The 23,221-nt window shown below is 34.5% G+C and overlaps 1 protein-coding gene across 20 annotated transcripts in view; it reads left to right on the top strand.

Annotated features, from left to right (window-relative positions):
- Window positions 1-23,221, top strand: part of LOC125649575 (sodium/calcium exchanger 2-like) — a 100,484-nt gene that overhangs the window by 41,673 nt on the left and 35,590 nt on the right. For 9 of the 20 annotated variants that reach the window (XM_048877202.2, XM_048877203.2, XM_048877207.2 and 6 more), the window contains exon 1: window positions 17,391-22,497. In XM_048877202.2, the coding sequence (XP_048733159.1) occupies window positions 21,754-22,497 (744 nt within the window). In that variant the 5' untranslated portion in view covers window positions 17,391-21,753. Of the gene's footprint in view, window positions 1-3,711; window positions 5,463-10,179; window positions 10,196-12,613; window positions 13,377-17,390; window positions 22,498-23,221 lie in introns of those variants that run through there. The other 11 variants (XM_056164535.1, XM_048877208.2, XM_056164536.1 and 8 more) reach the window with 4 other exon arrangements.

Here is a 23,221-nt window from a genome sequence, read left to right on the forward strand (position 1 = left end):
TTTTAGATTAAGAAATATATGTAGAATTTAAAGATGTGATAAAAAAGGTTATTGACTGTATGCCGATTAAAATATGCCCACTCTCGGTCTTTGTGCAGATCTCTGCAAACCTCACAAGTTTGGTTTTACCATGCAAAACCTCAGGCGGGCGTATTTTCCCAATATTGAATCAATATCCTATAAGTAAATCGTCTAAAGATTATGTTGTTCTCTAAATCAAGAAATATAATGCAGAAGCTGAACACAATAACAATAAAATATGCAAATCAAAGAATGACTGTAGTCTGGCTTCCTTGTAGATGAGTGACTGGTCATGGTGTTGGTGTCTTGTATAACGGTATTTAGTTTTCTCTTGTAATTAACAGATGAAAGTAGTTTTCCCTAATGTGTCAAGATATTTGGAATGATACTAAATAAATGACCTAGTTTAAGGAAGTTAGCTCCTGAGCTTTTGAGCACAACTGTGCAGGATGCTACTGGTTCATAACTGATTCCATTGGTGCAAACATATTACACATACCTATATGCTGAACCCTATCCAGTTGAAAATTGTTGTGTTAATTCAATTTTTGAAAGGGTTTGACAGGGTCTATATTTTGTGGCAGAAGGATTGATTAATCAAAAAGTTCTATATCTGCATGATTTTACAGTTTTAGTTTCATCCAATATATCTTCTATTTTTATACTCCTATACTTGTACTTGTATTTCAGTTTTATGATTTATGATACAAGTATTTGAGACTTGGAACTATAGTTCAAATGTAATTTATTAATTTGGTTGATACATTTTTCCAAATAGAACACCAATTCTTAAAAGAGTTAGAATTAATTTACTCGCAATTAAATTGTTTAAAAATTAAGTATTTTCGCCAATGATTAAAAATTTTTATGCTCATGCAACCCCCACTTTTTTTTTAGTTTCATTTTAAATCATAACACAAGACCTTGGAAATTATGTGGAATTTTAGAAATTGACATTAATCCCAATATGTCCTTTTAAACTCAAATTTGATATCCTGAATTTTTTCGTATATCAAGTGCAAAAAGGTCATTATTCATTTCCATTTCTAGTATTAACCTTTTTTTTTTTTATTTGTATTGTTAGAAGACATGATTATATATCTATTTTCTGCAATGATTAATTTGTGTTACTTATGTTGTGTTGAATAAATTTAAGTGCAAAAAGGTCATGTTTAGAACACTGTAGCTCGATCAATAACGACAAGAGGTACTGTGAGCAATGCTCACTAAGAATACCCCCCGCTTACCCCAATCTCCCAAAGGGTGTTGGTAATAGGTATAAACTACCTCTTTTCTGAGTGTAAAAAACAAATGGCATGACAAACCGAACCATATTGCTACTTCGATGTCCAGTGCATGTGACCTTTGACCTTTTGACCCCAAAATCGATAGGGAACATCTTCATCCCATGGGTAGTCCATATGTATGATATGATGACTGTAGGTGGAAAGGATAACGCTTTAGAGCCCAGAAACCATATTGCTACTTCAATGTCCAGTTCACTTGACCTTTGACCTTTTGACCCCAAAATCGATAGGGAACATCTTCATCCCATGGGTAGTCCATATGTATGATATGGTGACTGTAGGTGGAAAGGATAACGCTTTAGAGCCCAGAAACCATATTGCTACTTCGATGTCCAGTGCACTTGACCTTTGACCTTTTGACCCCAAAATCGATAGGGAACATCTTCATCCCATGGGTAGTCCATATGTATGATATGGTGACTGTAGGTGGAAAGGATAACGCTTTAGAGCCCGGAAACCATATTGCTACTTCGATGTCCAGTGCGCTTGACCTTTGACCTTTTGACCCCAAAATCGATAGGAAACATCTTCATCCCATGGGTAGTCCATATATATGATATGGTGACGGTAGGTGGAAAGGATAATGCTATAGAGCCCGGAAACCATTGCGTCTACAGACGGACGGACGGACAGACAGACGGACAACCCGATTCCAGTATACCCCCCCCCCCCCCCCCCCCCCCCCCACAACTTGTTGCGGGGGGTATAATTAAGCATTGCGAACTCAAGAGTTTTTTTCTTTTTAATTCCTGATTCTCCTTCAATGTGGAAATCAAAAATACACTTCTTAAAAAATTGACATTACTCCAAATCTCAGGTGCGAACCTCTTTAAGAGATATGTTCAAATATTTAGAATGTTCTGCATATGTTTTATTTGTGACAAGAACGTTTTACTGATAACTATAAGTTTTAATCTGAATTCTTATGTTCTTGACATTGTAGTCCCTGAAACATTCTACTTTACCATTTTCCTATTTGCATTCCCCATCCGTTCACCATTTGCTCTCCGTGTGTTCACCGTTCATTGTCTTTGCATTGTCATTAGAAACTCTTTAAGTGAAAGGGTTGATCTTTATAATGAGGACAAAATGAAAAGTAACACATGCGCAAGAATGGAAGGAAATTATTTTGAACTAAAATTTGCAATCTGAACTATTACCTGTGAAATTTCTCCAAGAAATCTCCTGTCCACTCAGCATCGATATCAGAAGACTAATGTTCCAATGGCTGATCAGATAGTGTTGCATGGAAATACTTTTTCTATCTAATTGATCATAATAATAATTTGCATTTCCCTCATTGAAATATCCTTACAAAATAGATTATATATATATATATATATATATATATATATATTGTTTTCATTTGTCCTGAAGAAGGGATGGGTCGTCCCGAAAATTTGACAATCTTGGTGTTCGTGTCGTTGGTCATTTTAGTGCTTTGTATAATATTTTGTATTTGACCTTGTATCCATGTTGTGGATCCGACACTCTGAGGTATCGGGTGTTGTTGGAACTTTAGTGGTTTTATATATATATATATATATATGTGAGCTCAGTCAGTGTTTTTGTACACTTTATGTTAGTATGTTAATTCTGATTGCATGTTTGGTTGTATTTTGTTATATTCGGGAGAGAAGGGGGGGGGGGGGGGGGGCTTTTTCAACAATGTTTATAACTACAAATTTCATGTATAACACCAAACAGGAATATGTATCAATGACAATCACTGCAAGTCTGCATCTTATGACATAAATGCAAATATAGTGGCATGAGGCATTTACAAGTATTTTAACTTATACAATTCTCCCTCGTTTTTAGACAGTAGAAAACTGTAATGGGGTAATACTATTTCTACTGAATTCTTCCCAGGTTTCCCCACTTCCACTTTGAAAACCCATGCTGCGGGTCTTTGCATATATATTACCAGCATTTCATGAAAAAGATACATTCACTACTTTTGCTGTTTTGTTTAGACTGCTTACATTTGAAACTGTAGAACAAGCATTTCCAGATTCTGCTTCATTCTATCATTGAGTCAACAACTGAGGAAATTTTCAAATGCTTGAACCATTCAAGTGGGAAAGTAGATCATTTCAGGGTCTGTAACTCAATCTATAAGTTATGTTGTACTATATAAAGAGTTTTGGTATCATGTTTTAAATCCCAGTTTACCACACCTTTTTGTCCCTTTGATCTTGATTATTGCATATTTTTCAAAAATTCCATTCTTCAATCGCTATAAGATTTGACTTTCATGGATTTTCAGATCACCTAGCGGAGTCATTCAATCAACCTTTTCCTATTGGTCTGCATCCCTCATCATGTGTCGTCCATTAACAATTGAACGCATTTTTAACTTCTTGATTTCTTGAAATTTTAGTAACAGGCCTAAATTTTGCAGCCCTTCACCGGCAGTGATGACGTCTCCATATGAGTGAAATATTCTCAAGAGGGAAGTTAAACAATATTCAATCAATCAATCAATTGTGCATGTGTCTTTGTCGTTTGACTCATATTTGTTGGTCGACTCGATCGCCTTAATTTAATCCCTAATATAATTGCATGAACATACAAATTCATTTTTTTAGCCTTGGATGTCGACCTTGAGTTTTAAAATTGTACCATTATTGTATGGTTCCAGATTCTTCACTTAACTTTATATTTCAAGGGTTGAAATAATGCAGGAATATCTAGTAACAATTTTATTGTTCTAAATTTGAAAATACCCATTATTCATTTTTGCTGTGAAGATTTTTTTCCGGAGATCTTATATCTTTCAAAAATGTCAAATAATGAAGAAAGAAAAAAAAAGGAAGAAATGTTCTGCCCTACCCTAAAACTATTGAAAGAAAAAGTAATAGACAAGGGAAAAAAATTAAATATTAACTAACAAATGGATTGCAGTTCTTTCATAGTTTTCCCAAGAAGTATGATATATCATATACATGAAACATACCAGCATTTTAAGGATCATTGTTATGACTATCTGGAATACATAATAAAATTGTCAAGTTAGATCCTTTAAATGGAAAATTTTTACCTACATTTGTAGAAGATAATTTTTTCCTATCAAAGATGATAAAAGGCACATAGACAGTGTTCGAAATTGGTTTAAAACTTGGTATAGACCATGGGTCTATGCCAAAACAATATGACATAGACCTCATCGAATTGGCATAGACCACAACATCGATGGGAAAAAAACCCCACAAATTTAAAACACTTTCATTTACTTCTAATGTACTTAGAAAACATATTTTTTCCATTTCCATAACAATATCCTCCTTACCTCATAACGTTTATCAGACGTTGACTGACCATGCAGGGTCCCTTTGGGGATAACTTTATTTCTTTAAATCTAGAAAAATGGCATAGACAATTTGGTCTATCTCAATTACAATTGGCATAGACCAGTGTTATTTGACATAGACTCGGTCTATGGTTAATTTCGAACACTGCATATAGTCATTTTTAAAATTATAAGAGTCCTACTGTGTTTTAGCTCACCTGAGCTGGAAGCTCGTGAGGTTTTGTGATCAACGTTTGTCCATAGTCTGTCTGTCCGTCTGTAAACTTAATGTAATACGTAATTTTCTGATGTTGATTTATGCTTTTGTTTATATGTGTCCGACATCTTAAAGGTGGCAACACACACATTTTCTTTGAATTATAATTAAATTTAGCTAAATTGAGTAGAAATTAATACAGTTTTTCCACTTTCAACCATTGATATTGATAAATCACTAATAAATGTTCAATTTAAATCAATCATTTGCTGTAAGTATGGATAACAATGTCCAACCTAGAACAGATGGGTAAAATTGGACTGAATTAGTGTTCATATTGATATGCACATGTAAGCCTACTTCATGGGTTTTTGCATTTGCCATTCTTTGTTTGATGAAAAGTACATAATAACATATTTAGATACAATTAAACTCCTCTGTTGATTGTGAAATGGAAATACAAATGTAGCCAAATGTGGGTTTAAGATAATCTGATCATAATCTTTATTCACTTTTTTTATGTTTCAGGTGAAGTTTGCAAATGAACAATAGAGATCGGAGTTGTGCAGACCCATGTGTTGGTTGGGGTGGGAAGTAAACTTTCGTTAATCACAGCTGTAGACAGGTGAGAGTTAATCCTGCGTGTTATTTCGTATTCTATTTGTGTGTGGTAACCTAGAGGATATTGTATGCCCATTGGACTTTGCGCACGAATGATCAAGATTAACATACTTTTAACTCCTTTTGAATCGTAATTAGCCTGACCTGATCTGGTAAAGTGTTTACTCTCTACCCCCTTTACTGTTTTAATTGACTACTTTCTATTTCTAATTAAAATGTAGCATGTGAGTTTCTTGATGTATTATTCAGAATGAAATCTACATTTTTCATATACATCAATTTTATCTCCTCATGATGAAATAATGTGGCAGAATCAATGATGTGATAAATTAAATTTATCTATATTTACCCAGTGCATATTGCTAATTGATAAAAGTGGAGAAGATCGAGACCCAAAACTGATATGGCCCAACAGCTTTATATTACCGGACTTCCACAGGCTGTAATGAAAGCATTGATCTTACAGGCAATCAGTTAGCAGAGTTCATGAAATATGTATCATTTATCACCGTGAATCTGATCTTCATTACACTTTCTCTGATGTAAGCAAAGATGGTACACACCCATCATCTTGTGGATTAATACCTTAGTTGTCAAAATTGCTTTTTTTCATCTTGTTTGGCATTTTTGGCAGAAATTACAGATGATACAAAAGTTATACATGGCCAGTTTGATTTTCCTTGTCTTCAATTTCAGGATTTCGAATGGTAGTTAAATGATAAGAATTTCAACAACATAAAACACACTTATAAGGAAGGAAAAAAATTGAAAAAGATCTTGTTTTGTCATGAAATTTTCTTTACAAGCATATGACTGCATTCAAAATATTGTTCCATCTGAAGTATTGGTACATATAGGAAATATAACTCATTAACTTTAGAATTCGCTATATAATGATTTATTCCCAGTGGACATGAATGATTTGCATGAGTTGAAAATATCAATTTTTTCAGTCTCAGGAGCAATTCGCTTGGGGAAGTAAATTTCATTTAGTACATTGTTCTCTATGTAAACATACAATTTACAAACTTCTTACATTCTGTAGGGAAATTTCAAATTGCAGAGCATCTTTGATCAGAATATTTATTGGAATTCGTAACAGTTAGTATGGAATGGTCAGCGAATTAAACAAGTATGGTATGAATTATTTAGAATATTTGTCGTTCCATAAATTATATTTCTCAGAAAATTGGTTTGAGGAAATAATACACAGGATACTTACAGTCTAGCTGTCAATTTAAATTTATTATGTCATGTATTTTTGATGATTTAAGTTACATGTTTTGCATTGGATTTCTCAAATTTGGATTTGATTTTGCTTTCTGGGGTTATTTAGTGTAACACATGAAGTGTAAACCATTCTCAGGTATGCTCTTACTGACTGTCTAATTAGTTTTTGCATTTTTAAAGTTCAAATGAGGATTTTGATCTTCTCAAAGCTCCCGAATTACGGCACTAACCTGTAGGTAAAATGTGAGAAAAATAATCCTTCATTACTTACTCATTTGGGTGAGGGAAATTCCGCCATCCCACACTCGTACTAATGAAGCTGGATTCTGTTACAGTCTGTAGTACCAGATCACCTGAGCCATTCCAGCTCAAGTAAGCTTTTCTGATTGAAATTTATGCATCATCTGTCTGTAAACTGTTCATATTTTTGACTTCTTCAAAACCGTTATGTCTATTTCAATCAAGCTTGGCTCAAAGTATACTTGCCAATGGGTAAAAGGAATTTAAGTTTCACCGTTCAGATGACAGGGCCATACTCCTTTACAAGGGGAGATAATGAAGAAAATTTTTTTCAAAAAGAGGGTTTTTATAATCATCTGCTAAGACCAAATAAAGCTAAACTTGTAGGAAAACTCTGTATAATGAAGATGCAAGTTTCTTCAATCCAAGACCTTCAGACCAGGAATTGGTTAAAGGTTTTACATAGAAATATATAGGCTAATTTTGTTAAAATCTTCTTATGAATGACAAAGTTACTATTTGTGAAACTCATATTCTAGTATGGCAGATGGATGGGTTTGATCACCAGTGCTTGATAGCTCAGTTGGTAGAGCATCTGACTTAAGATTCGATATGATCAGGAGGCCCAGATTCAAATCCCAGTCTGGTCCATTGCATTTTTTCTTTTCCTGTTATATTTGGTGCAGTAGACCAGCCTCTGGAAATGACAAGCGAAAATGCCTGAGAAGGGATAAAGATCCTGGGTTGACATCTTTAAAATATGAATACTTATAAAGAAGGAAGGAATGTGGCAGTCAGCTGGGTTCGATCACGGGTGGCCAGATATGACAGCTGGTAGAGCACCTGTCTTGAGATTCCGGGTCCTTGGTTGGAATCCCAGTCTGATCTGTTGTATTTTCTCCCATCCTGTTATCTGGTGAGGTAGATCTGCCCAGGAATTGATGGGTGAAAATGCCTGACAGAAGATGAGAACCCTGGGGTGATATTTTTTAAGGAGGAAAGAATGAGATGGACAGCTTGGTTAATCACAGGTGACCAGGACCCAGTTGCACGATGGTTAGTTAACTTTAACAGACAGTTAACTTCCCATTAACTCCTATATTTATATAGCGTTAACTAGACGTTAACTGTCAGTTAAACTTAACTCATCATAATGCAACTGAGTCCAGGTAGTTCGGTCGTAGAGCACATTATTAGAGATACAGGGAGCACAGGTTCGAATCGTGGTCTGGTCTGTGGCATTTTCTCCCTCTCTACTACATTTGATGTCATTGACTAGCACCTAAAACTAATGGACAAAAATGCATGCCCACAGATGAAAATCCTGGATTGATGTCTTCAAAGTGTATAGACATTTAAAGAGGGATGAATGTGGCAGTCAGCCAGGTTCGATCACTGGTGGGCAGATAGCTTGGTTGATGGAACACTTGACTAAAAATTCATGGAGCCCAGGTTCAAATCCCAGTCTGGTATAGTGCATTTTCTCCTTTCCTGTTACACAGGCATCATGTGACGTAAATTCCCAAATCTGTGCACACCATGACCCAAGGAGCCATGATATTGCCGCAACAGGGATTAACTTAGCTTTGTAGAGGGAAAAATTTGAAAATTCTTTTAAAATGTCCCTCCCCAGACCACAAGGCTGCATTTTAGTAAATTGATATACAAGCATCCTCATATTGTGTAGATTCAAGATTGTTCAAACCATGATGCCCAGTGCTTGGATGAGACCAGCATAGAGATTTAAGGTACACTTGTACTAATAATTTGTTTATCTTCAAACAGACTTTAGTTAATGTATCTATAATTATTGTTATAGAATAACTTTTACAATGTAAACTACATGTATTTGATTTCATCCCAGATGAAAAAAGGATAGGTCAAAATAAGTTCATTATACCCCTTGCCAGCCCTTGTCATTCTTGAGGAGAGGTTTTTTTTTGGTGTTACATCTTCAAGACCTAGCTGAAAGACGTCCATCTATTCCTCTACCCACTTTGTGGGCTTTGTTTCTGTTTATCACTTTAACATTGGATATAACAGAATACTGTAGTTTTTAATGATTACAAACTTTTTATACCAGACTGTATTGAAATAGTTGAATATTACATGTGTGGTCATGAGAATGTACTTGGATATTAGTGGAAGCACAACAATTTATATTTAAGCCTTGTAATTTTCTGTTGCATAGCCTCAGATCAGTAGCCATAACAAACATCCATTCTGTAAAAAGGTATATGGGTCAAAGCTTTCTTTGATATTTACTTTTTTAAAATACACATTTATAATTTTTAAATATCGTTCGGTGGGGGAGAGTTAAAATTGTGTTTTAATTGCTTTTCGCAATGATTTTCCTATTGTGTATATAACAGCTAACCTGTGATTATGTTTCGTTTAGAGGATTAATAATACATTTCTTAACATTTAAATTTTCTGCATGTCCCTATGTCAAAGAAGATATTAAAATGGGGTGGGCTTATACAAGTCTTTTAAGTATACACTTTCTAAGGGGCGCTGAATAATCTCGATTAGAATATGTAAGACAGTTTCATAGTCTTCAAATTATATTGACCCAGAGTCTAAATGAATTCTTAAATCTTGACTTAGCATTTTTTGATTTGTAAAATTTCAAGAAAAGGTACCAGTATGTGTATATGTTATATTTACATTGCTAAAGATTGATTTTAGCTTTGTTTGGAAGCATCACTTGGATATGGGTAACACGGGGTTTACAGAAATAGCGTTATATTGATTGATACGGGTTTGTTCATTTCCTCTTGGAAAACACTTTGCTTAAAGAAATGGAACCAATTTTCAAATCAGACACCAATTAGGCTCTATCAACTAGATGAAGCTGTTTTCGTTTTTATCAAGATTTGAGTGTATAAGGAACTTAAGAATTGTGAAATGAGGTTTCTTTAATAGCTGTTGCTGAGGTAAATCAATTTTCATCGAGTCTTCAGGCCCAATTAAACAATCAATGCAAAAACTGTGAGGAAATGAGCAGTTTGTTGCATGATCGGACAACTGATCAGATTGTCTCTTCTTTTCTTGATTACTACTCCCAAGGAATATAGAAGATTGAATTATCAGAATGGATAAACTCTGGATTTATACCATTGAGGATTTCCCTAAAATCCTGTTAGAGGGATTTGCAGCCTCTATTTGGAAGAATTCAGTTTGAAAAAGTTTTGTCAAGTATTCAATGGAGATATTGTAGAAATGATTAGTTTGGATATCTTAATTTTAGAAGATTTGGTAAGAAGAGTATGTACTTTGGCAAAATTTTCTCTGAAAATTACAATTGAGTATCATTTATATGAGATTTCTTAACCTCAATGGAATTTGTAATTAGAGTTTTGTAATTTGTTAAATTCTCTTATGTTATGATTGATTTACCATACTTGTATCAAATGATATCATATTACTTTCTCTCTCTTTCACCACCCCTCTCTATTTCCACCAGTCTTTCTCTCTCCCCACTCCTCTTTTTCTCTCTCTCTCTCTTGCTTTAATGTATGTATATGTATGTGTATATGCATTTGTACACTTATTTGTAACATAGATCTCAATAAATTTGTAAAAAAGAAAGAAAAAGAAAAAAAATTCTCTTATGTATATTATATACAAAATTTTCATGTATTTTTGTTTCTAGTAATTAGATAAAGTAATTTTTTAGGCCGGTAAAAGACTATTTCAGTTTATATGCATTTAATTATAATCCCATGTAATGCCCAGTATTGATTTTTCTTGGTGATTATAATCCCTTGTATAATTTTATGAAGATTTTAGCACCTATTGCTAAAACATAAGCTCTTGAATAAACATGACCTGAACGTATTTATATCTGCGCTGTAATGTGAAGGAACATGGGAGTCAGTGGGGGGCCACCTGTAGTCCTTGAATTTCTGACAGTTAAGGATGTTGAGGTGCATTTAAGTGTGTTTGTATAGTACAAGGTACTGTGAATAGGAAATGAGTCGCAAGGATGTTATACAGGATAATGATTTTCTTTGTTGTCAATGTAAGGTATTCATCATTTGATATTATTTTTTCAAATCCTATTTAATTTATTCTGCAAGTATATTGTTCCTCTTTTTCAGGGTGGGGTGGGGGTCCTGCTGTACTTGGCTGATTATTTATCAGATCAAGCTTTGAAGTAAAAGCAACGGTTTGACTTAAGTATCTTACGGTTTTTCTAATCAGTTATTACATTTTTCGGATGAGCGTGAAATTTCAGTATGGTTTCTGTTTCTTCACTTTGCCAAGATGTTTTTCAACGTGTGGCAAGGAGACTTTCTTACCATTAAAACATCACTGTAAAGACAAACCCAACCTTTGTTCATGTCATGACCCACAGGGCTAGGATCGGACCTCAATGCAAATTTAATTTTTTTCTTTTTTGAGTATGGAAACATTCTATTTTTAAGTGTCTACAGGGATAGAATTTGTCAAATTATGCACAAGCATACTCATGTAGTGTAGATTCATATTTCTTCTTACCATGACCCCCAGGGCAGGACAGAACTATAATTTAGATTTCTTTAAAAAAGGGGGGGGGGGGGGGGGGAGAATGTTGGTTTCCAGTACCAGTCGGTCAGTTGGATGTATTGTCTGCTCCATATCTTAAGAACCTTTTGCTTGACAGACATCAGTACATCATCATGTTGTACTGGTATCCACTAAAGAGCAGATGACCCCAATTGATTTTAAGTCAAGGGTCAAGGATCAATCTACTCTGGACATAGAAGGATATTGTATACTTAATCAAACTTGGAAGACTGGTTCACCCTTAAAGAAGTATGTCCCCTATTGGTTTTGAAGTCACAAGGTAAATTGTCATAGTAAGATATTGTCTGCTCTATACTCAGTATCTTGAGAACCTATTGCTTAATTGACAAACCCCAAACTTGGTGCACTGCTACCCCCAGAAGAGTAGATGACCCCATTGGATTTCAAATCACAAGGTCCAAGGTCATGACTCAAAAAACATGTCTGTTCAGTATCTTGAGAGATCAGACTTTATTACATGTAGTATTGTGGTTGCCTCTGACTAGTTTTTCACTATCATTACAGATATTCTAAATTCAAAGTTGATCCTTTTCAATCTTGCCACATGGGGGGAAAAATATTTCTAAATCATTTCTTGTTGTGTCTCCCCTTCTATGTCTCCCCTTCCCAGAAGGGGGATATACTGTTTTAGTGTGAATCTTCCTCTTCCGCCTATCATACAAAGTTTGTCTGAGCCATAAGTTTTTTATCTTTTGACATGATTTTTGCCATTTTTTATGACCTAGACCTTTTATGTAAAGGTCAAACAGTAGAATTTGGGGGGCATGTTTTTTTGTCCGAACCATTATAACTTTTTTTGTCTTTTGCCTTTGAGATTTGGTATGTGAGTATACCATGATAAGACATTTTATTGTGTGCCATTTTAATGACCTTGACCTTTTATGTAAAGGTCAAATGATAGAATTTTTTAGTCATATTTTGACAATCTTGATATTGGAGTACACCACAGTGCCCATGTGTTGTCAGTATTCATTACCCCTGATAAGGTTAAATCTCAGCAACTGTGCATGCACTACCACTAGTATTCGACAAATTAGGCCCTAAATTTATACATGTATTGTTCTCTATAATCTGGAAGCATATTCGGTCTAATTGCTATTTCTTCTATTTCAGGATATAAGCACGGATTTCAGACAGACTTCAGACACTTTAAAACAAGATGTCTGTTAATCATTACACCTATTACAGCAATGGTTATGTGGTGGAGTACTTGGACAATGGGACAGATGCTTGCTTTAGTTGGATACTATTACCAGCTGAGAATCTTTGGCCCAAGGGTCTCAGAGGTGCTTTATACATTGTGGCTCTCATGTACTTCTTTCTTGGTGTCGCCATTGCGTCCGATATTTTTATGGCAAGTATAGAAGTAATAACCAGTGGAAAACGAAAAATAATTGTATATAATGCAGAAAAGAAGGAAACGGAAGAAAGAGAAATCTTAATTTGGAATGAAACAGTGGCCAACTTAACACTAATGGCTCTGGGCAGTAGTGCTCCGGAGATCATCCTAGCACTGGGAGAGACAGCTCTCAAGTTAGGTGAAGAAGTCGTCGAGGATTCCTTGGGAACTTTTACAATTATTGGAAGTGCTGCTTTTAATTTGCTAATAATAACTTCTATATGTATTGTTAGTGTTCCCAAGCCAGAGATCAAAAGGATTAGTGAATTTGGTGTGTTCTTAGTGACTGCAGTCTGGTCTATTTGGGCCTACATATGGATGTTGATTGTGGTGAATTATTCTAGTCCAGGGGTCATAGAACCATGGGAGGCATGGCTGACTTTGGCTTATATGCCCATTTTTGTCATCATGTCATATTTAGTGGATAATGGATGCAAATGCTGCAGGAAGAAAAAGGTGGAAGATGAGGAAGCACAGGTAACTGTTGATGTAATATTGATATGCAAAACTTTTCTTCAAAAGGGTGTATGTACTATGCATATGATCACAATAACAAATGATGATGGTACCTGCATTAGAGTACATGACAGATTTAGGAGGGATAGGGGTGGTCTAGACCCCCTCTCTCTGTTAAAATTAAAAACACAAACATAATAAGATTTATAAAATTATCATGTTTCACACTTATGTTACCTTTATTCTTATAAAGTTAAGTGTGATACATGATAATTTATAAACTTATGATTGTATGCAGTTGATTATAGATATATCCGTGGACAGTTGCTATTGGTGAGAACAAGTAAGACTTATCATACAGGCACCAAATTTTTTACCCAACTCCCTCCTTCCTCTCCCCCAATGTATATAGAAACAGTATCTATTTGTTTGGATGAGGTTATTGTTGCCTAAAACACATAAAACAAGCTAGACCCACACTGCATAGTCATAAGGGGTGTGCCCCTACCAATAACACACACTGAGACAGGGTATTTACAACCTGTAATACGGGTTACCCTTTTTTCAATGCTTTTAAAAAAATATTTAACTTTTTGGACACCCCTACCCCCATCCTGGACAAAAAAATCCTAGATCCATTCCAGAGTGTAAGTTTGTACATCTTGTCTTGTCCTGTTTGAGTCCTGGATGCAAATTCTAAATGTTTGCTGTAGATGCATGGTTTTGCATAAATTTTTTGATGATAATCCCCATAAGGCTAGTGTTAGTCAAAATGATGTGCAAGCAATTGCACATATTGTGTAGAAACATTGCTGGTAACTATCAAGGTACAAAGTTTTACAATACGCCTTAAAGATACAAGTGTCAAAAGTATTCTGTATTACTTGTAAAGTAATATCTGGATAGGCCATGCCATAATTACTGTGGTGTACCATTATCCATTGAGGCATCTTCATTGCAATATCGTTAACACACCATGTCATTACAACATTTTGTCATTACAATTTAATAAAATTACCACAATAGTGGTAGTGAGCTATATACAGTTATAGATGTTATAATAGTGTATGGTCACAATAAAATGTCCAAAGGATAACATATATGGTACAAACTTGATTTGACCTCTAGAATGACTTACACATTTTCTAAGCAAAGTTTACTTTAATGAAGTGTGTATGCAAATCTTTCTGATGCTCTTTTATAAAAGAAATGATGATCCTGTGATATAATAGATGTACAACTTTTCCTAAATTGAAATTTTTATGGGGAAATGCACATTTGTAGAGTACGTGGCTTCATGAACAAGATTTGTAATGTATGTATCTCTTAAAGATATGTCTCTGGTAGAAACATTAATGTTCACAGTGTTGTTCTATGTCACTGGTAGAAACATTAATGTTCACATCGTCGCTCTATGTTGCTGGTAGAAACATTAATGTTGTTCACAACATTGCTTTACGTTTTCAACAACAATTTTTATTTTAAAAAAAGCAAACATTAAAATGAGAATTTGGTCAAAGAAAACAAAGACAATGAAATGCTTCATTTTTGACATTAAATTACAAAGAAATGACACACAACTGGTCAGAAATATTATCTTGGTCTTCCAACAAAGAAAATATTCACATTTCAAAGGGGACATTAAATTAATACATGTATAAAATTCATACAATGATAATTGATGATTGAATATTGATGGTTGGCTGTATATTGTTTAGTGTCCCTCTCGAGAATTTATCACTCATATCGAGACATCACCACTGCCGGTGAAGGGCTGCAAAAATGTAGGCCTATGCTCGGCGCTTACGGCCTCTGAGCAGGGAGGAATCTTTATCGTGCCACACCTGTTATGACACAGGACCTTGGTTTTTGCAGTCTGATCTGAAGGACCGCCCTATTTAGTCGCCTCTTATGACAAGCAAGGGGTACTGAGGATCTATTCTAACTCTTGTCAGCTTGGATTTTGGCATGAAAGGGTCATTGATGTGGGAGCTAAACCAGAGTACCTGGAGGAAGCCCTTATGTCCGAGTGGGCAACCACAATACCCTCTCACATACAACCACTGTCGATCCTGAAGATCGAACTCAGGTTGTAGTGTTAATAAGAGTGAGTGAGTTAACCACTACGCTACCCAGGCACCCTATTGTGCATTATCTTTAGAACCCTTTGCCTGACAGAGGTCAAATATAGTATTGTGGTTATCCCTGACCAGTAGAAAGAGGCATATTTTTCATCATCATTATACAGACATTGTAAATTTAAAGTTGATCCTTTCCAATATTTCCACACATGGGTATATATGTTTCTAAAGCATTTTTTATTCTTATTGTTTTTAGGTCACCTGAGTAAACTCAGGTGACCTATTGCAATTAGTTATTGTCCATCATCATGCGACGTCCGTTGTGTGTTAACAATTGAACAATTTTAACTTCCTCTTGATAACTACTATTCCAATTCTTTTCAAATTTGGTATGGAGCATCTTTGGAACAAGGGGGGCATATATTGTTACTTTCAGGACTCCTACACCCCTGGGGCCTTAGGGGTGGGGCGAATACTGCCCAAAATTGACCCAATTTTCCAAAATCTTATTCTCTACACCCGCACATGAGTAAAATAACTAAATCATGTATAGTGATGTAGAGCAGGAATTTAAGTCCTCTACCACAGTTGTAAATTTCATGATCCCCGGGGTAGAGGTTCTGACCCCAGGATGTTATATAGTATTTATGTGTACAACACTTCATCAACATCTTCTTTAGTGCTATGGATACTAAATTGAAACTAAATGGATATTTAATGCAAGAACTGTGAGGTAGTCCTTTACCAAAATTGTAAATTTCCAGGGGATGGGGTTTTGGTATCAGGGTGGGGCCAAAATGGCCAGTTATCAAATGTGTGAATAATAGAACATTTTCAACTTGTTCTTGATAACTGCCATTCCAATTCCTTTCAATTTTGGTATGAAGCATCTTTGGGACAAGGGGGACATAAATTGTAAATTTCAGGACTCCTGCACCCCTGGGGCCTGAGGATTGGGGCAAAAACTGTCCAAAATTGACAATTTAAAAAAAAAAATCTTCTGTACAACCACAAATGTGTAAGAAAAACTAAATACATTGTGATGTAGATCGAGCAGGAATTTTAAAAGTCCTCTACGAAATTTGGAAATTTCATGATCCCCAGGGTAGGGGCCAAAACTTAGTATTATATTGTATATATATGTGTAAAACATTTAAATAATATCTTCTTTAATGCTATTGAAACAAAATTAAAGCTAAATAGATTTTTAGAAGGAGTAGGTTGACCTTTACCAAAATTGTAAATTTCATGATCCCAGGGGGATACCCCATATTACCAAATATCCAAGGTATATAAGAAGGGTATTGGTATTAATTGACCAAGGCTTGAGCCGATCACTCTTGTCTGTTGTGGGGGTGTTTTCTAGACACTTTGAAAGCACTTTGTTAGCCCTGTGTAAAAACAAGGATAAAAGCGAACAAGATGAGTTTTCAAACACATCGAAGGATAAGCAAACCCCTGTTAAAAAGCATCAATAGGTTGATGTGGATTGAAAAGGCCATAATATGGACATTATCAATATATCAGTATCAATATAAGGCCTGGTAAGCACATTCTCTACGGAATGGAGGACTCCAGTCTATACAGTCTTTGTCTTGATGTTTAATTCTGTCCGACCATAGCAAAAAATATTTGTAATAAATTCTGGGGCCCGTTTTACAAAAAAAAATTACGACAAAGTCGCAAGTCTTAAATTGTATAGCACAGTTATTAGTTTCAATGAAGGAATTGAAACGTTTCTAAAACTTAATTTTCAACATTATGTTTTCACTATTTTACAATGGAGTGAATCATCTTTCAATAAACGGAATAATTCCTGTATGTAAAATTGGTCGTAAGTCGTAAGTTCTTTTGTAAAATGCACCCCAGGCCTATAAGTGAGATAGCTTGGATATTTAGAGAGTGTAAATTTATATGTGAGACAGTCTTTCCAGCTGTGAGATATTTTACAGATTTGTGACCTTGACATTGACAATCAAAATTGTTTAACTTTGTGCTTATAAACTTTGAACATTAAGTGGGAGTCCATTGATATTTATAAGTGAATGAATAGCTGTAATTCTTGTTTCAAGACATTTCCTCTTTCTCAAACATGTCCTGTTTATGTTGTATTAATTAAAAAAAATTATTAATGTGGAATTTGTTGCACACTTTTATACAAGAAGGTACTTTTATTTCTTGCTTTTGATAAATGGTAACTGAGCTCATCTAAGACCTCAGTTTCAGGTTCTAAGTTGAGAAGAATTATCATTGTTTAGTTCTTGGAGGTCATCCTGAATTAATGTTTGTTCATATTAAACTGTATCTGACATTCCTCACATACCCAGATAAAAAAAGAAAATGATTGATGGGATAGTTTAATTACTTCAACATGTAAATTACAGACGTATAGCATACATTATATACACACAGCAGGCTGCCAAAAATTGATAGACAAAACTGTGGATGACAATATATAAACACTATGTCTTTTGATGATAAATGTTTTGGATAATAAATCTTGCCTCGATACATGGTTACATAACTGTCTGTCCTCATTTTATATCAACATTTCCTTATGCCTTGCATATATTCTGTCTAAGTTGTGATATTTTCAAACCTGGCAGTGTTTCCGTGCCGTTGCTCTATATATACCCTTGTACAGTACAATTGCTATATAACAGCTAGCTAGGCCACAAATGCTAGTCAAGGATATTAACACTATTTATTGGCATTCAGTTTAAGTGCTGACATCATTCCGACTGCAGGCAGATTGAGAATATACATTAAAACACTTTCAGTATGAACAATTTAAGATATTGCAAATTTCTCAGTCATAACACAAACTATTTATGCATCTGCCACAATGTTGTCATTTCTTCACTAAAAAAATCAGTTAGAATATCTTCAAATAATTTGCAGCAAAATTTACAAATATAATGGACTTAATTGTTTTCTTGCCCCTTGTGAGTTTTCTTGCTTTTTTGAGATATGCATTAAAGCAATGCATTTGGACTAGCTTGTATATATAATGTATCTAAAAAAAAAAAAAAAAAAAAAAAAAAAGAAAAGAAAAAGAAGAAATTTTTCAAAAATCATTTTTTATTTGATTCTCTACTGCATTATTCCATTGTTCCTTCTTTTGTTTTTGTCACTGGATATATTAACTTGCAAGTACTGCACAAGTAGTATCTAATTCTAAATCAGAATCATAAAGAAACTTCAACTAATACTTGTTCCAGTGACAACCAAGCCACAATATGCAGGTATGAGGAGTGAATAAGTTACATCCAAATTGGGCTGCTAGGCAAAGTGAAGTCCTAGAAAGTCACATTATATGCTCAAGTTCCAATTGCCTGCATTACCAAAACTACCAGTGCTTATTTTGAAATGAATATTGCATTAATTCATGATATTGTATGAGATATTGATGTTGGGTATGTTTTTTATTTATTTGAGTAAGGATCATATATTACAGTAAAACACGGTTACAACAAACAGGCTTATAATGAATCCATGCTCACAGTGAAGTGATCTGCAGTTTTAAAACATATCATGAATTTATTTCATATAACAAATTACGTTTACAATGAATGAAAATTGTTTGTTCCTAGCACTTCACTATAAGCATGTTTTATTGTACTGAGTCAAACCGATTTTTAATGTACAGTACGTAATACAAACATTATACATTGAATTTTGGATATTACAAAGGAAAGGAATTTGTTATAACCAAGTTTTACTGTATTCACATACTGTTTTATTAAGTATGAAATACATATTGATTCATTTAAAGACAATATTTTCCATTTCAAAATTTTTTAATTAGTTAGATATGAATTTGATACTTTTCACATCGGCATACTTCATGGAAAATAAACCAATGAAAAAGTCTTAACTTCATCATTTTTACATCTTCGGATACCCACGGCTGATCTCGATCATCGTCTTGAAGACGAGATCAGCCGTGGGTATCCGACGATGTCATTTTTAATGACATACTTTCTTATATATTCAATAGGAATTCAGTGACACCAATATTTCAGTCAAATGCAAGTTTAGTTTTAAAAAGGTGTTTACATTTGTCATCTCATTGTGATGTCATATGTCCTGGATCAGACTTGTTTAATATTCCTCCTCACGGGTGTGATTTCATGCAAATTAACATTTTCAAATTTACATAGAAAAACAGCAGTAAGAAGAATATGTATATACTTTATATTCTACCATGGTTATTACAAAGATCAAAGGAATTCCACAGTCATTATTCTACAATATACCTTCATACATATTAACTGATTATGAGAAAATTGATGCACATATCTCACTTGCTAAAGCAACAATAAAATCGATGACAGATAATTCTATTTTATAATCATAAAAATCAATCAATATATGTTGTAAACATTTGTCATTCATTATAAACCAATCGTCTGCATTCCAAGAGGAATATAGCGATGCACATGCAGATAAGTTTTTTGGAAACTGTATTCTAAGCAATTGATATAAATCCGTTAACATCAAACTAAATACTTGAAATATTTTTTAGTATACCCCTATATCTCACCTTTTTCGTCAACTGAAAACAATGTAGACTGTTTCGGAAACTGCTATGACATCACAATGACCTAATTCGTAGCTACTGTATATAGGAAAACGATCGGCTGTATATTTCTGAGCCGCAGTAGAATAGAAATAAAGTTCTTGTTTTCATGTATGTTGCAGGATATCCTCCTTGGTCTCAAAATGTTGTTTGAAATATAAAAGCCCTGGCTTTTATATTTCAAATCAACATTTTTCGACCTCTGAGATTATTCTGTAACATACACAAAAATGTGTTCATTACTTCCTGAGTATACACCAGGTTTATAAGTACAACTAGCAATGCTGGGATGTTGGTTTTGTTGCATTAATTGTCATTTCCATTGCACAAATTTAAAGCAGATTGATATAAATGATAGGAGTTACTTTCGTTTAATGGTAAACCTAGGCAAAATTAGAATAAGAAATTTTCAGTATACTATGGCAAAATTTCTAGCATGATACACTGACTTATGTTAAGCATTATTTGCAGCTGTCAACATTTTAAAGATCCTAAACGTCTAGTTTTTGAAATGTCAATTGAATAGAATAGCTAGGTATTGCATAGTACTAGCTTACCTAAGTGGCCTTGCAGCTTATGCCAGCCTCTCACTATTGAAAGATGTATACTACTTGACCAACTTCTTTAGTACACTTGTTAGCTGATGTAAACTTCTAGTCAGGGGTGCTTTTTTGCGTGTATTAGATGTCAAACAACAATTCCTGGGCAATATGACAGATACTCAAAGAACATGTGTCAGTAGGACCCTGTTAATTCCTCAAGAAATCTTAGACACTGTAGTTTCCTAGCAGTGACTATACTTCAGTTAGCAAAATATAAGAGTTTTTAAAATATGCACACACTTTTATATGTTATTCTTAAAAGAGAAAATGGTAATGATCATTTGAATAAAGAAAATCTTGAGGAAACATTCAAAGATAAAGGTCAGAGTCTTTAATCTGGTGTGAAACAGTGAAAAAAAGTATTTTGCAATCACTTTGACTCTCTCAAGTTGAAATTTTAAGACATTATGTGTTGATTAATTGTTCCGCTTAAAAGAATAAAGAGATGAGTGCTGTTTTATGGTCGACAGTATCAGTAGTTTTTAAGATTTTAAACAAAAGGATATTCTATACCTATTTGAATTTTCATATAAATGACTGGATTATAATCTATCAAAGTTTAATATGAAGTCGTTCACTCCAATTCAGAGACAAGGTCTTATATTATGAAAGGTATATTTAAAGGTTAAATTGGACTTGTTAAATTTGATATTATAGATTCATCATGCTCGATTGGCTTCAGTGTACAATGCCTTTGCCCAGAAGATCTATTTGATCTCTTGGTAGTCCCCTTACATCTGATAAGATTATCTAATTGCTGAAGTCTGTTGTAGCCTAGAGCTTAATACACAGCTAATACACTGTTGGTGGGAGCATCTACTTGTGCTGATGGAAATTATCAAAGTATTCAGCAGAGCTGGGGAATTGTTTTATTTTATTTCTCACACAGTGGTGATGTATGTCAGAGGATGAAGTAAACACTCTGGGTTGAGAGAGATTTTTTTGGTATTGAAAGCTTTTTACCATCGACACATGTATATATAGGTAGCACGCTTGCTCAGTGGTGATCTTAATTGTTTCTGTGTAATTTGCGTAGACCTTAGCAGTCTCAGAGGAAGAGGTCTGTGAGGAACTTTACACTGCAGGATCACCAGAGGGAGGGATAAATTGTGTTTTCTTACCTAAAGTTCACCATGGTGTATGAATTGAGAACTAATTACGGAGACAGAGGGTATGTTGTGGAATACCTTGCCAGCAATACATCGGAGTATTGCAAAAGTTGGATCCTAGTCCCAGCAGAAAATTTATGGCCGGAATGGCTCAGGGGATTGTTATACACAATCTGCATGATTTATTTTTTCCTTGGAGTAGCCATTTCCTCGGACATATTCATGAACAGCATTGAGGTTCTTACTAGCAAAAAACGAATTGTAAAACAATGGGATTCAGAAAAGGGAGAAATGAGAGAGGTGGAGGTATTCATTTGGAATGAGACTGTTGCTAACCTGACTTTGATGGCATTAGGGAGCAGTGCTCCAGAAATTCTTCTTGCCACTTTTGAGTCAATTGGTTCCCTTGGTATAGACAATTCGGATAAGGACTCTCTAGGAACATTTACCATTATTGGAAGTGCAGCATTCAATCTTTTGATAATCACATCAGTTTGTGTGGTTAGTGTTGGTAACGGAGAGACTAAATCTATCAAAGAGTTTGGAGTCTTCTTACTGACTGCCATATGGTCACTTTGGGCCTATATTTGGTTGCTGCTAGCCGTTCAGTACATTTCCCCGGGGGTGATTGATCCCTGGGAGGCCTGGGTAACCCTCCTCTATATGCCTCTCTTTGTCTTCCTGGCCTATGCCACAGACAATGGGTGGTGGAAGGATAAATGTTGTAAGAAAAACAATGAAGTAGATGCTCAGGAACCTAAACAAATGGTAAGTGTGAGAGCAGGGTAGACAGGAAAGTAGTTCCTCAACTACAAGGAAGTGAAGAAAAGCCATCAGATATAAATTAGAAATTTTGCCATTTCCATTAGGAATTATTAGATTTTCAGCCTCCTGACTCTTCCTAATTGTGTCTGCACATTTTCTATTATCTAATAAAGAATGTTCTACTAGCTAGTATTAATGGCTGAGTGAAGTTCTCATTTTTAGTCAAGTGAAGGTCAAGGAAATGTGTAATATTTGGTAGCACTTTCAATCAAATAATGCTAAACTTGTCAAAGAAACTGGGACAAAAGATGTTTATTGGAAAAATTCACAAATGTTTAATGGGTTTTTTTTAAAATGTTCTCAGTTCTGGTAGATATTTCAATGAAAAAAAATTTAATTATACTATAGGCTGAACTTTAAGTATTAAAGACCAAGAGAATGTACTAGTGCATATCAATGAGACACAAAAGCATATGACAGGGTCAATTACACCTTTGTGTAGTCTTTATTTTGCAAGAGAATTAATTTAAACTGTTGTATTGATTTGAGATAGGAATAAATTGATCTTCATGCACTAGAAGGTAGACCCACTAAAACAGGAGTCCTTGAGGGTACTTATCACATTTCAAATAATCATAAATTGCAGAATGTAATTGTATATTGTATACTTTGAAATCCCTAGTTACCCACCATGTAAGATATTTTATACACTTGTGGTACAGTTATG

This window comes from Ostrea edulis, chromosome 5 (assembly GCF_947568905.1).
Source record: "Ostrea edulis chromosome 5, xbOstEdul1.1, whole genome shotgun sequence".
Lineage (NCBI taxonomy): Eukaryota > Metazoa > Mollusca > Bivalvia > Ostreida > Ostreidae > Ostrea > Ostrea edulis.